The sequence below is a fragment of the Amphibalanus amphitrite genome, unplaced genomic scaffold (genome assembly GCF_019059575.1).
Source record: "Amphibalanus amphitrite isolate SeventyFive unplaced genomic scaffold, NRLGWU_Aamphi_draft 000003F_arrow, whole genome shotgun sequence".
Lineage (NCBI taxonomy): Eukaryota > Metazoa > Arthropoda > Thecostraca > Balanomorpha > Balanidae > Amphibalanus > Amphibalanus amphitrite.
In genome coordinates, this window is record NW_024881500.1 from 362,089 (window position 1) to 376,000 (window position 13,912).

Here is a 13,912-nt window from a genome sequence, read left to right on the forward strand (position 1 = left end):
GAGCTCACCGGGGCGGAGCCGGCGGGTCGTGACGCACCTTCACGGCTCGCCGAGATAAGGGCCAAACAGTGAGGCAGCCACAGGACTAATTTAGGATCTAATTGTATCTGGGAATAATACGGCATGTTTTCTGTCAGACTGCTAAAGGAAAAACCATGCGAGCATCACCGCTGAACATCCCGGTTTTTATCGTCTTGCGGAGTCAAGCCGGCGAATTTCTCGTGAGTGGACGGCTGCACTAAGGCAGGGCGTTGCAGAAGGTGTGCCCCATTATTTATGGTGTTAGACCGCCGGCACGACATGCGGTAAAACAGTGGACACTGCCACGGTACATTGCGGTCTGCAGCTGCTTTGCATTTTTCAGCGGTTCCATTAATTGTTATCGATTGAAGACCGGAACGGAGCCGTGAAGGTCACCTTATAGAGGATGGACAAGTACGGAAAGATGTGCCGCCGAATAGTAAAAATGTTGTGCGTATCAAGTAAAATTACACGCATTTTTAAAAAAATAACAAAGCAATTTTCAGGTATCAGCATGTGAACAAGTTATTTCCTTTTACTTAACTACATATGCCTAAAGTAAAAATCAAAAGTGAAGAGAACTGAGCGAACTTCGCCAAGCTTAAGTGAAAAAAAAAATGAAGCTGTATATTTTTGTTATTCCAACCTGCAAAATACGAACGAATTACTAGACTACCACATGTGTAAAACATTTATAAAAGACAGTCGTACCTGTTCGAACCAGCGAAGCAGTGAGGAGGCCTTGTCGTGGTTCTGCTGCAGCTGTTTTTTGGCCTCCTCCGGGTCATCGCTCTGGGGCGCCTCGAACACCCGCTCGATCTCCTGTGCACGGTATAAGAGTCCATGCGGTCACAGCACCGCAGAGTCACTACTTAATTAGATTATAAGTTGTAAGGTCACCGATGTCATCGAGGGTGATGTTGAAATTCATCGTTCCTATACCTGTTTGATGTTTTCGTCAGTCATGATCAAGTTGAAAGCCGATTAATTACTTATCATAATACTGTCGTCAAAATGTCAGGACAACTCCATTCATAACAGCAGGCATTATTTCATGAATATTCATTATCAATCTGCGTTGATAATTATAGTGTCAACTGTCTATATTTCTACAGAACTCAACCATTGGCTATCATTGCAGCTGTTAACAGATGGTGGTCTCTTTGAAAGGGCTGAGACTATAGAACCAGGCTCTGACGTACTCCTCCTCCCTAAGACCTGTTCCATCTTCTGTCACGTGCCGGATGGAGGGCGGAGCCCCGCCCAGTGTGGCACCCCCCCCCCCATTCTGTTCCCTCACCACTCGACTGTCCTTTGCCACACCCACCCGACATGGGGCATTATCGAGAAACACAGCTGGGCAGTGTTAGTAGGCGGCGAGACGCTTGCAGCCATACCGGCTGAGACGTCCCGACAGCTGAACTAGCCTGACACCAACACATGGACTTGAAACAGACCCATAAAGCTAAAACACACGTTGACATCTGGATCAGCGTGACGCCTATGAGTTGGACTGAATGAGGTGCCAACAGCTGAACCAGCTGAGACAGACGCCCACAGAGCTAGAGACGCCCGCAGCTGAGACACCCACACCACACAGTCGCGCCGGCTGAGCTTTTTCACACGCTAATAGCTCGCCAGCCGGGCGGTCTCCACCGCCGTCACCGCTCACAAAGGAGCCATGTCGAACGAAACGGCTCAATACCGAGCGGCCGTGGCGTGCCGTACCGGCAGCCACAATGGCGCTGGAAGTGGCGGGGGCCTGAACACAGCACGGGCATAGGCGGCGGAACGGGGAGGGCACCTGGGCACCGTACCCCCCTTTGATTTTGGCATTTTAACATTAGCCCTATGGGCGTTGCATGGAAAGAATGGGACTAAAAGTCGGCAGTGCCCCCCCCCCCTTTCATTGAAGGTGTTCCGCCGCTACTGAGCACGGGCGAACGAGACGTCATGGGTTTGGAAGAGGCGTCTGATATTGTAAGACAAAATAAAATGGCGACAGTGGATTGGTCAGTGAAAATATGGATTGGTTTACCGATAAGTCTCTTTCAGGTGCCATGCATCTTACCAACAAAATTATATAAGGTGTTGCTGACATGACCACTCACTACCCAGCCTATAACAGCTCAATAACCAGGGAAACAGAGTGGCCAATTAAACGTCACCAGGTAACGGCTGAGCGGTTCTTATGTAATATCTACACATACGAACTTGATGACTGTTTCTCAGTGGGCACTGGGTAGGTATTCAGTACTCACCCTGTTGATGTCAGCAGGATCCACGCCTCAGTCGGTACTCACCCAGTTGATGTCAGCAGGATCCACGCCTCAGTCGTTACTCACCCTGTTGATGTCAGCAGGATCCACGCCTCAGTCGGTACTCACCCTGTTGATGTCAGCAGAATCCACGCCTCAGTCGGTATTCACCCTGTTGATGTCAGCAGGATCCACGCCTCAGCCAATGGGTGCTAACCCTGCTGATGTCAGCAGAATCCACGCCTCAGTCGGTACTCACCCAGTTGATGTCAGCAGGATCCACGCCTCAGTCGTTACTCACCCTGTTGATGTCAGCAGGATCCACGCCTCAGTCGTTACTCACCCTGTTGATGTCAGCAGGATCCACGCCTCAGTCGGTACTCACCCTGTTGATGTCAGCAGGATCCACGCCTCAGCCAGTGGGTACTCACCCTGTTGATGTCAGCAGGATCCACGCCTCAGTCGTTACTCACCCTGTTGATGTCAGCAGGATCCACGCCTCAGTCGGTACTCACCCTGTTGATGTTAGCAGGATCCACGCCTCAGTCGGTACTCACCCTGTTGATGTCAGCAGGATCCACGCCTCAGCCAGTGGGTACTCACCCTGTTGATGTCAGCAGGATCCACGCCTCAGTCGTTACTCACCCTGTTGATGTCAGCAGGATCCACGCCTCAGCCGGTACTCACCCTGTTGATGTCAGCAGGATCCACGCCTCAGTCGGTACTCACCCTGTTGATGTCAGCAGGATCCACGCCTCAGTCGTTACTCACCCTGTTGATGTCTGCAGGATCCACGCCTCAGTCGGTACTCACCCTGTTGATGTCAGCAGGATCCACGCCTCAGTCGGTACTCACCCTGTTGATGTCAGCAGGATCCACGCCTCAGTCGTTACTCACCCTGTTGATGTTAGCAGGATCCACGCCTCAGTCGGTACTCACCCTGTTGATGTCAGCAGGATCCACGCCTCAGCCAGTGGGTACTCACCCTGTTGATGTCAGCAGAATCCACGCCTCAGTCGGTACTCACCCTGTTGATGTCAGCAGAATCCACGCCTCAGTCGGTACTCACCCAGTTGATGTCAGCAGGATCCACGCCTCAGTCGGTACTCACCCTGTTGATGTCAGCAGGATCCACGCCTCAGTCGGTACTCACCCTGTTGATGTCAGCAGAATCCACGCCTCAGTCGGTATTCACCCTGTTGATGTCAGCAGGATCCACGCCTCAGCCAATGGGTGCTAACCCTGCTGATGTCAGCAGGATCCACGCCTCAGTCGGTACTCACCCTGTTGATGTCAGCAGGATCCACGCCTCAGCCAGTGGGTACTCACCCTGTTGATGTCAGCAGGATCCACGCCTCAGTCGGTACTCACCCTGTTGCTGTCAGCAGGATCCACGCCTCAGTCGTTACTCACCCTGTTGATGTCAGCAGGATCCACGCCTCAGCCAGTGGGTACTCACCCTGTTGATGTCAGCAGGATCCACGCCTCAGTCGGTACTCACCCTGTTGATGTCAGCAGGATCCACGCCTCAGTCGTTACTCACCCTGTTGATGTCAGCAGGATCCACGCCTCAGTCGGTACTCACCCTGTTGATGTCAGCAGGATCCACGCCTCAGCCAGTGGGTACTCACCCTGTTGATGTCAGCAGAATCCACGCCTCAGTCGGTACTCACCCTGTTGATGTCAGCAGGATCCACGCCTCAGTCGTTACTCACCCTGTTGATGTCAGCAGGATCCACGCCTCAGTCAGTACTCACCCTGTTGATGTCAGCAGGATCCACGCCTCAGCCAGTGGGTACTCACCCTGTTGATGTCAGCAGGATCCACGCCTCAGCCAGTGGGTACTCACCCTGTTGATGTCAGCAGAATCCACGCCTCAGTCGGTACTCACCCTGTTGATGTCAGCAGGATCCACGCCGTCGGCACGCGTCATGTCAATGGCCCCGGGGTTGGCCGCCAGCAGACTCTTCCGCGCCGAGGCCGGCATCGTGTAGCGTATCTCGAGCTCGCTGTAAGAACGCATAGCGTTTACTTGGTAGGGCTGTGCTTGGAGACTTGTGGCACGCTAGTTAGTAGTGTTGTTTGCCTGATGATAATCGACTGATAAACGAATCGCTTAGGACTGATTGACATTTTTGATTTCCCTGACACGTACTACATCTAACCTAGAAAATATTCTAAGCAAGTCTCGATAAAAGCTAGGCACCTTTCAACCATTGATGGTTATTGCTAAAATGATGATAACGATAAGCTCGCTCCACCTCTGAAGCCATCTCTGAAGCCTACGAGCATGCTGCGCATCTTTTCAAACATATAGTACCGGTGCCCGTCTTTACATTTTAAAGCAAAACACCTCCTCAGCGTGACAATGAATGGCTAAAGCTCCGTTTTTAAGGTGTGCCCTCCAACCCGATTCTGACAGCCCCGAATAAACACACTACGGCCGATTTGAAGATATCAGAGCGGTCTGGAGTTTATGCATGTTATAGTTAGGGGCTAATCGCCACCACTTGCTGACATTTAACGACTGCGGGGCGTTTAACGAAAAACGACAGAGTGCCACGGGACCGAGGCGCATAACACAATGGATTTGTAGCGTTCTCAGGCTTTGCGGGCCACGGTTTGTTTCTTATCTGTCATCTCAGGATTGGCGTAGCGGTGCCTTGCTCTCTTATCATTCGCGAGAGGAACGCAAGCTGATTCGAGTGATACGGGCGCAAAGCCGGCGCCGCACTATCTCGCTCAATTCTATGCGTGCGGCGTTCAGTGTCGGGATGCAATGTCTGAACGGGTCCGGTGTTTTATGCCCGATAGAGACCATTTATCAGGTGCGGTAAATGTGACACTCGGGGGGGGGGGGGGCGTCTGTCCGTCCCGCCGATGGTTAATCCGGTGCACACGCCCCATCTCGACTGGGCCCGGCCGCGGCTTTCCTCTGGCCAGCTTAGCTCTGCCCGGCGCGGACGTCGGTGCCGGGCGGCGAATGACAGGCCGGGTACACCATTCACACTCACACCAGCACTTACATTGTGGGGATGTCGGGCAGGTCCTGCCACTTCTGGACGGCCACCGCCAGCTGACGACAGGCGTACTCCATCATCATCTGTGCCTGGCGCCACTGAAATAGAATAGACCCGTCAGCGCCCGTATGTGCGTCTGACATTACTGAAATCAAACATACCCATGAGCACAATACCTTAGCCTGACACCACTTAAATCGAACAGAGCCGTCAGCGCCGCGCCGAAACGACAGAGGCGGTAGCGACTAGCGACTTCTCTTTTTGAAACGGCGACAGCTTCAACAAAATGTCCCAGGAAGAAGGTGGGAGTCGCGAGGGACTTTATGAAAGAGTATTACTTATGCATCCTCAATGCATAATCTTGGAGACTCTTCGCTAATTATTTATCCAAATTTGGTATACATGTCGTATTTCAACTCCTCTGAACAAAAGCCATTTAGTGCAGCAGCGTCGACTTTGAACATATTCTCAGCAGATTTGATGCATGGCAGGCTAAAGTGAGTACTAATTCCACCACCCACCACCCATTATCGGATAAGCGTACGTCACATCTCCCGACTCAGCCCGCATAAACCGTCCAAATTTGGCGCCGAAATAACCCGCAACACGACGGAGCCTCTAATGAAAGACAGACAGAGCAGTGTTGCTCGCAGATGTGTCCCCCGCGAGCACCTCAGAGCAGGCGGCTGGCGGAGCGCGGTGCTCAGTATCTCCGCATCTGGGGCCCGTCGTGCGAGGCGCTGACGTCTCGCCGCTCGGGCAATGTCGCGGAATTCGGCTCTGAAATCCCCACAGTCATCTGCTCTTTGGCTCGCCCGCATCGTGTGCTCTGGGCTGGAAAGTCTGGGGTCGGCGCGGGCGGAACATGCAGAGAAAGTGGGTGCAGTGGCTGACCTTGAAGTTGGCCTCCATGATGCGCGCCCGCTGAGCCTCCAGCATGTCCAGCTCCTGCTCCAGTTCACTCTCGCGCCGGCTGCCGTAGCCGCCGCCGAAGATCTTAGCTGAAAATGAGCCGGGCCGACACTGAAACAGCTGCCTTGGCCAGGATTTGGGCTGTTGACAGGCGTTATGTCCAGGATTTCCATGGCGATAAGATGATAGCAACCGTGCTTAAGTGCTACACTCCCCAACAGTTACATAACACAGTCACATAGTGTAGGTATGTATCAGACGTCTGCGCTAAACATAGAGGATTCTCACCAGCCTATTATGTGTTTCATCAGCCAGGGAACATGCCTGGTGAAAGAACTATTTACGGCTCAAAGGGAAATAAGAAACCCTCTTCTTTGCATGAGCTCATCTAAAAAAGGACCGCCAGTGACCGGTTTTGTTAGCCTGCTTCCTGACTCTCAGATAGATTAGTCGTGACATTATCTTAGGCTGTAATTCGCTCCGTTTTGTTTGGGGGATAAATTGATGAATCCTAGAACATGTCATTGGCAATATCTGAATTGTGATCCGGCCGTGGTCCGACCTTGTTTTGACCACAGAGCTTTGGTCGCCCAGTTCACATCCTGGCAGCCTCATACCCCACGTTCCTTTGCATTGACAGGAACAGGAAACGTTACAGTTTTAGCATAGCGGTGTCTCGGAGCGTGACTGCCTGACACCTTCGGGCCTGATCATGGATTAACAGTGGATTTTCCGCCGTCGTTCGCGCCGAGATGGACCGTATAAGACCACATGATAGCCGTATTAGGCTGCATACGTGACCATCTCTGTCGCAGGTCTGTGTCACTTGCAGTTAGACGAGAGTTTTTAAAATGTTTATAAATGATCATCTCCAGGAGAGACGCTAAAATTTCCTTCATTTGATACTGTCCCGTTGTCTGCGCAACGAGACCGACAATACGAGTCAGTTTGTAGGTAGGTAATTCGCCTAGGATGGTCTGCACGCAGTGGATGATCAGATCAATGCAATGATTGAGGTTAGTCGCTGATCTTTGCCGGTTTACTGGCTCTCATCTCCGCGACAGTCCCTCTAGCACGGTGTAAGGCGCGTTTGGCGGGCTACCCTCGTGCTACCCTCGTGTTCGTCATTACAGTCTCTCAGCCTGTCTGGGTGTATGCCGGCACAGTATCCCTCTGACTGCGTTCGTGCACTGCGACCGGCATGGGCTGTATCACCGTGCAGTTTGTATCAGACAGAAGAGTTTTAGTGTTTCCAATGCTGCCACTGAGATACTGACAATGTATTGTAGTCCGATATGAAAATTAAAAAGTTTAGCGCAATATTTGCAATGAAACCGATAACCATCGAAATAGCTTCATGTAGTTCGCCATGCCCTAGTTTCTAAGTCAGCACATCAGTTGTTTCTCCCTCCAAGCAAAACTGCCCTTTTGCCAGTTATGTTACAGACGAATGTCATATTCTTTACTTGCATATTCCACTTTGACTGGTAACGCTTCACCACGGAATCTATGCTGCCTCGCGACGATAAAATACGCCCGTGACATTTATGCCGAAGTTGAGGCTTTGATGACACTAAACTAGTTTGAAGCTTGGATATTGAACTCTATAGGAAATCTGCAATGCTTGCGGACCGGCCTTTAGTACCTGAAGTGCAAACCGTGCACTGTCCGTTCCGTACCTTTGGTTGGTACGGATTTATCGTTAGATCAGGGTGCGCCAAATTTAACGAAACATTAAAGGTTTTGAAAGTCATGTAATTAACGTTCTGTATTGTGCCAATTTAACAGCTGTTACACAAATGTGCTAAATATTGCTGCCTTCATGAATATAAACTACTCGAAAATCATTTTGCTGACAATAGTTTCATAACGGCCAGATTGATAGATGGACTAATCGTCAAATGACTAAGAGTAAATCAAATATACAATATGAATGGTGCTGTCAGTGGCGGTCGCAGGGGGGGGCCATCAGGGCCATGCCCCCCCCCCAAAGCCAAATCAGGGGGGGCCATCATATCATTTGGCCCCCCCCAAACAACCGATGGGCCCCCATGCAGGGGCGTCGCCACGGATTTTTGAGTGGGGGGGGTCGGGTTTCCGGTCTTCGTCTTGATGGGTAGGGGTGTTTTTAGCCACACTCCCGGTTTTTTGGTGTGCCCGGAGAAAAACCTCGGCGCGCAGCGCCGCGAAAGCGGCGGTATATCTTATTGTACATCAATTTTGCATCGTGCATAAAAATCAAGCAGAGGTCACCTGAGGTCAGGTCACAATGTCATGTCAAGTTCAGTTTTAATGCCTCTTAAAACTGCAATTTTGTCATTCCTATACATAGATTATCTCCTGACTCCTATAAGTCTGAAATTTGGTGTAATGAATGGGATTATAAGTGCCAACAGTTCATGAATCTGGGATTTTACATAAGAGAAGCGAAGTCAGGTCAAATAGGTGTGTGACCTCACCAATCATGATAAGATATGGGAAAAAGCACGATGCCCTCTGCTTTGAAAGAATATGCTAAAAAAGCTAGATACTTTTGTAGCCATGGCACCTTGTTCATTTTAGATATAAGGTGCAGCTAATGACCAGTGGTGACTGAAATGGTCAGTCATTAGGTCATCAAAGGTCTCTAACACATTTTCGACAACTTTTGATGGAGACGTTGTAGAGCGATGACAGCACCTGGAGTGTGTTCAGCTCAGTAACACAGATCGATCCATATGCAGCAGGTTCTTTTCCGGTCAGGTCATGACCTTTACCTGATGTCAAGTTTTCTATTCAAGTTTTTAAGTTCAAATTGTAAGCCATGCGACGTGTTTTGACGAAACAAAAACGATGGTGATAACATGAATATCATACACATTCACTGAATCATAGGTTGTTACAGAACAAATGTTTCGGCACTATCCGTCCGTTTAGCTGTTTGGACTCTATGGTACACAAGCCATAGACCCGAAGTCATATCTGAGGCGAAGTTGGCGAAAGAGCTTTAAAAAGCTATCGAATACGCTTTCTGTGTTGCTGTAGCTCTTATTCGTATTTTGCGGGTCGCTAAGGTAAAACGTTTACCAACGTAACGCATAAGGCGTGCTTTCGGCCCCTGATCAAGGTAGAGTTTCGCGGAAGAGCGAAAATGCTGCCCGTGATGAGGGAAAGCCGATGATGCCCAATTTCAAGGTCTTGGCCGGGTCATCTTGGTCAACGCCCAAAAGTAGGAAAAATCTGTCCGCCTGCTAGAACTTAGTGAGCCGTAGCTGTTATCGGGGTCCCGAGTACGAGTTCGATGTTAGTCTTGAACAAAGATGATGACTCCATGCATTTTGGGTAGATCGGGTCGGGTCAGGTCAGGTCGACCAGCAGGCTTTCTGCCGGCCATCTAGAGTGGGTGACTGATAACCACCAACGATAGCTTCGTAACATGTTACATAACCATCATTTATCAAAACTACTTCAAACGGTTCAAACGGGCGCTAAACTCGAAATCAGCCCCAAAAACCACACTTGTAAGTGGAAGCAAATAAAACTAAAAAAAGTTAACCAAGGTCATCCATATTCGAATCAGGGCCATTTTTTAAAATAGGTGTAAAACTCATTAACTCGAGGTCACTGGAAGTTTCGTTGCAATATACTCCTTTTTGCGCGTCTTATTAGGAAAGCCCCAGAGGGATCCACCATCTGACCCCATTTTCCCTATGCAGGCAGGTCCGAGGGTAGCAGGGCTAATGCTAGCCAGGTACCTCGTAGTTACTGATACGTCATCCGACGAATCGACTGCAACCATTATTTTGACAATCAGACGAACGCTTGGGTCAGTTTTGACGCGCTCGCTCATTTGAGGGATAAAAAGGGACTAAAATCATATTGTCATGCTGATGTTCTAGCCCACAGCTTATTGACCTATAAGCAATAGGGACTAGGGAGCTCTTGAAGCGATTGTGAATCTGACGTTGTATTTGTTGATGTTGCTGACGCCAACTTCCCTGGCATGATAGCTAAAAAAAGTATATTCAGCATCGCCAAAAGTGGGGGGGTCGACCCCCCCGGTTCTGACGAGTGGGGGGGTCGCGACCCCCCGACCCCCCCGTCGGCGACGCCCCTGCCCCCATGGCCGTACCGTATGGGGCCCTGGCCCGTATTCGATTGTCACGAGGCTCGAGAAACCCACGCCAGCTATTAACAGCTCCCATACCAGTCTTTGAGGGTCCTACACTGACCTCTGAGGGCCCTTCAGTGGCGGTAAAGCGTCCACATTGACCGCTGAGGACCCACATTGACCTCTGAGGGCCCTCCACTGGCCTTTGAGGGCCCCTAAACCGGCCTCAAGGGCCCAACCGGCGTCTGAGAGCCTCACACCGGCCTCTGGTGGCCTCATTTCTGTCTCTCGAGTCCCAAGACTAGACTTTAAGTGTCTCTGAGGGCCCCGCACTGGATTCTGAAGACCCGATGCCGGCCTCTAAGAGCCCGCATCGGCCTCTGGGGGCCCATATTGGCCTTTGAGGGCCCTCCGCTGGTCTCTGGTGTCCAACGCCGGCCCATGCCGGCCTTTTAGGGCCCCACACTGACCTCTGAGGGCCCCATGCTGGCTGGCCTGTAAGGACCCACATTAGCCTCTGAGGGCCCCCGCACTGGATTCTGAAGACCCAATGCCGGCCGCTCAGGGCCCGCATCAGCGTCTGAGGGCCCATGGCTTGGCCTTTGAGGGCCCTCCGCTGGCCTCTGGGGTTCAACGCCGGCCCATGCCGGTCTTTTAGGGCCCCACACTGACCTCTGAGGGCCCCATGCTGGTCTGTAAGGACACACATTAGCCTTTGTGGGCCCCGCACTGTATTCTGAAGGCCCGATGCCGGCATCTAAGGGCCCGCATCATCCTCTGAGGGCCCATCTTGGCTTTTGAGGGCCCTCTGCTGGCCTCTGGGGTCCAACACCGGCCAATGCCAGTCTTTTAGGGCCCCACGCTGACCTCTGAGGGCCCGTGCTGGCCTGTAAGGACCCACCTTAGTCTCTGAGGGCCCGCACGGGCTTCTGAAGACCCGATGCCGGCCGCTCAGGGCCCGCATCGGCGTCTGAGGGCCCATCTTGGCCTTTGAGGACCCTCCGCTGGCCTCTGGGGTCCAACACCGGCCCATGCCGGTCTTTTAGGGTCCTATTCTGACCTTTGAGGGCCCCATGCTGGCCTGTAAGGGCTCACATTAGCCTCTGAGGGCCCCCCACACTGGATTCTGAAGACCCGATGCCGGCCTCTAAGGGCCCGCATCGGTCTCTGAGGGCCCATCTTGGCCTTTGACGGCCCTCTACTGGCCTCTGGGGTCCAACGCCGGCCCATGTCGGTCTTTTAGAGCCCCACGGTAACCTCTGAGGGCTCCATGCTGGCCTGTAAGGACCCACATTAGCCTTTGAGTGCCCAATTCGGTCTCTGATGGTCTCAAACTGCCCTTTGCAGGCCCTGTACTGGTCTCTGATGGCCCTAAACTGGCCCCTATGGGCCCAAACCAGCCTCTAAAGGTCCCACACCGGCCTTTGATGGCCCTATTATGTTCTCTGGGGGGGGGGGGGCTCAAGCCTTACCTTTGGGCGTCACGCACTTGCCTCTGAAGGCCCACATCAGCCTCTGGGGCCCTACCTGGGACATTTGAGGCCCTTCGCTGACCCTTGGGTCCAACGCCGGCCTCTGGGGGGTCTGACACCGTACTCTAAGGGCCCCATTGCAGCCTCTAGGCGATAGGTATCACCGAAGCGCTATCGATGGGTCCATAAGTGTAGGAACCATGGGTGCAGTGGGCGCAGTTGCACCAACAATAATTCTGCAGTGGGTGCAGACAATGTATTCTGCATCCACAGTAATCTGGAACAAAACCCCTTTTCTCAGCAACACTTCTTTCCATGCAGCACGACAAATTTAGGATATTTGGCCCACTATCCATCTTCCGAAGTATTGGCTACTGTAATGGCCTTCAAAACTTACATTTGTGTTCAAGTAAAAACAAAAAAAGATGAAACGGAACACATGTGATTGAACAGTGAACAGATACCGATGACCCACTGTCAAAAGTTTTAGCACGATGATCTTAGAAAATGGCAAAGTTAGCCGCGCCGCCTTTACTTTTGCGGTAGTCCATTCACAGTTGCGTGAATTATTGACAATATCAATGTTTCAAAATGTACTTATCGGTACCTTTTCGACATGGTACACCCTCAAAGCTCGCATTTCGCAATGAGCCTCCTCTCGGGTGTCGCTCACTACCCCCCCCCCCCCCGCTTCACCGGCCATGGCCTGGATTTCTGCACCCGTGCACTACGTCCGTGGGCCCCTTTAAGCTAGCACCGGGCCCCCCGGGTCAGCGCAGGGGCCCCTTTGACAAGTTGGCCCCCCCCCAAACTCCAAGTCTGCGACCGCCCCTGGGTGCTGTATGGTTTTGGTTTGCTTATTTAGCCACATCGGAGTCATCGGACTACTGAGACTATTTCAGAGCTGCAAAGTACTAGGAAATGGGCGGGAAAGGGGATTGGTCCGGGTTGCCAGTGCCACCCTGGTGCGTTGCCTCGGCTGAGCCCGTCCCGAGGGACAGGTCAACCAGCACCGCAAACGGTCACTGCACCGCACAGCAGTCTGTTCCTGAGGAGCTACTCACGTCACAGGAAGGTGACTATTCAGCTACAAACAGAAGGCATAGCGTTGTGAGGAAAAGACGTTGACTGTTCTCAAGATTCATAAAAGAGATCGGTGGACGATTTACTTATTACGGCAGTACTGCGCGGTTTCTTACAATGCATTTGTAGCAACTGCTTTGCGTCTGTTTATGAATTAACTCCTGAATCAGAATCTAATAATCATTTGTACTTATGAGTCTGACATCTTCTTGCTTTGAACTGACATCTTCTTGATTTTATCTGTTCTCATTAGACATGAGCATTACGCAAGGTTGCATATTTAGCCGGCAAGGTGATGTGATTCCGAGTCAAAAGCAGGATGTGTGACGACGAATCGTGTGGTTCTGAGTGGGTCAAGGTGAAGACTGAACGTGTCCCCTTACTATTGTTGATCCAGCTGTTCCCATGTCGTCACACCTGATGTAACTATATCATCGCACGGGACGAGCGGCGGGGACTCCCTGCTCATTTTGAGCTGGTTTCTCGCTACAAAGGATGCTGCCGAGTTGGGCAATACTCGACAGCGGGGTAGGAGGGTGTTCCACCAAGTGATGCCGAGGAGACTGGCAGTAAAAAGTGGCTGCTATCGTTATCAGTTTACGCCTGATCTGGGATGACTCATATGATGTTACTTGTCTGTAGTTCTTTCTTCCGCTGAGTCCCGACAGAAAATGCCACCGAACTGATATCATTTCGCTCAACGGCCTTTCACCGGAACGTGCCACTAACAATGAGTATTCGTCTCCACCGCTCTCTCCAGAGAGCAGTTGTGACTTACCCAGCAGCTCGTCCTGTCTCATGTGCAGCTCCTCGAGGTTGTCGACCTTGTAGCGCAGCTGGTTCAGCTCGCTGGTTAGCTCTGACTGATGTTTCCGGGCCTGGTCCCGCTCATTGCCGGCCGCCTGGCAAACACGAACACAGCTCTGATGGTCGCACTGGCTGGCCGTGGATGAAAGGGAACTACTGTTTCGATGACATTGGTCGAGTTTGGTTGATGTTTGTGAGTGGTTTACCGTAAGTTATATAATATTGTCTTGTTTTTAAGTTTTAACTAGT

At 51.6% G+C, this 13,912-nt stretch overlaps 1 protein-coding gene across 1 annotated transcript in view; it reads right to left on the bottom strand.

Moving 5' to 3' along the window:
• The window catches only part of LOC122393446, a 35,272-nt gene that overhangs the window by 15,180 nt on the left and 6,180 nt on the right, over nt 1–13,912 (bottom strand). Inside the window, exons 4-8 of the mRNA XM_043389496.1 lie at nt 13,635–13,758; nt 6,194–6,300; nt 5,306–5,397; nt 4,171–4,288; nt 733–843 (exon numbers count right to left, since the gene is read on the bottom strand). Of these exons, the coding sequence (XP_043245431.1) occupies nt 733–843; nt 4,171–4,288; nt 5,306–5,397; nt 6,194–6,300; nt 13,635–13,758 (552 nt within the window). The remainder of the gene's footprint in view (nt 1–732; nt 844–4,170; nt 4,289–5,305; nt 5,398–6,193; nt 6,301–13,634; nt 13,759–13,912) is intronic.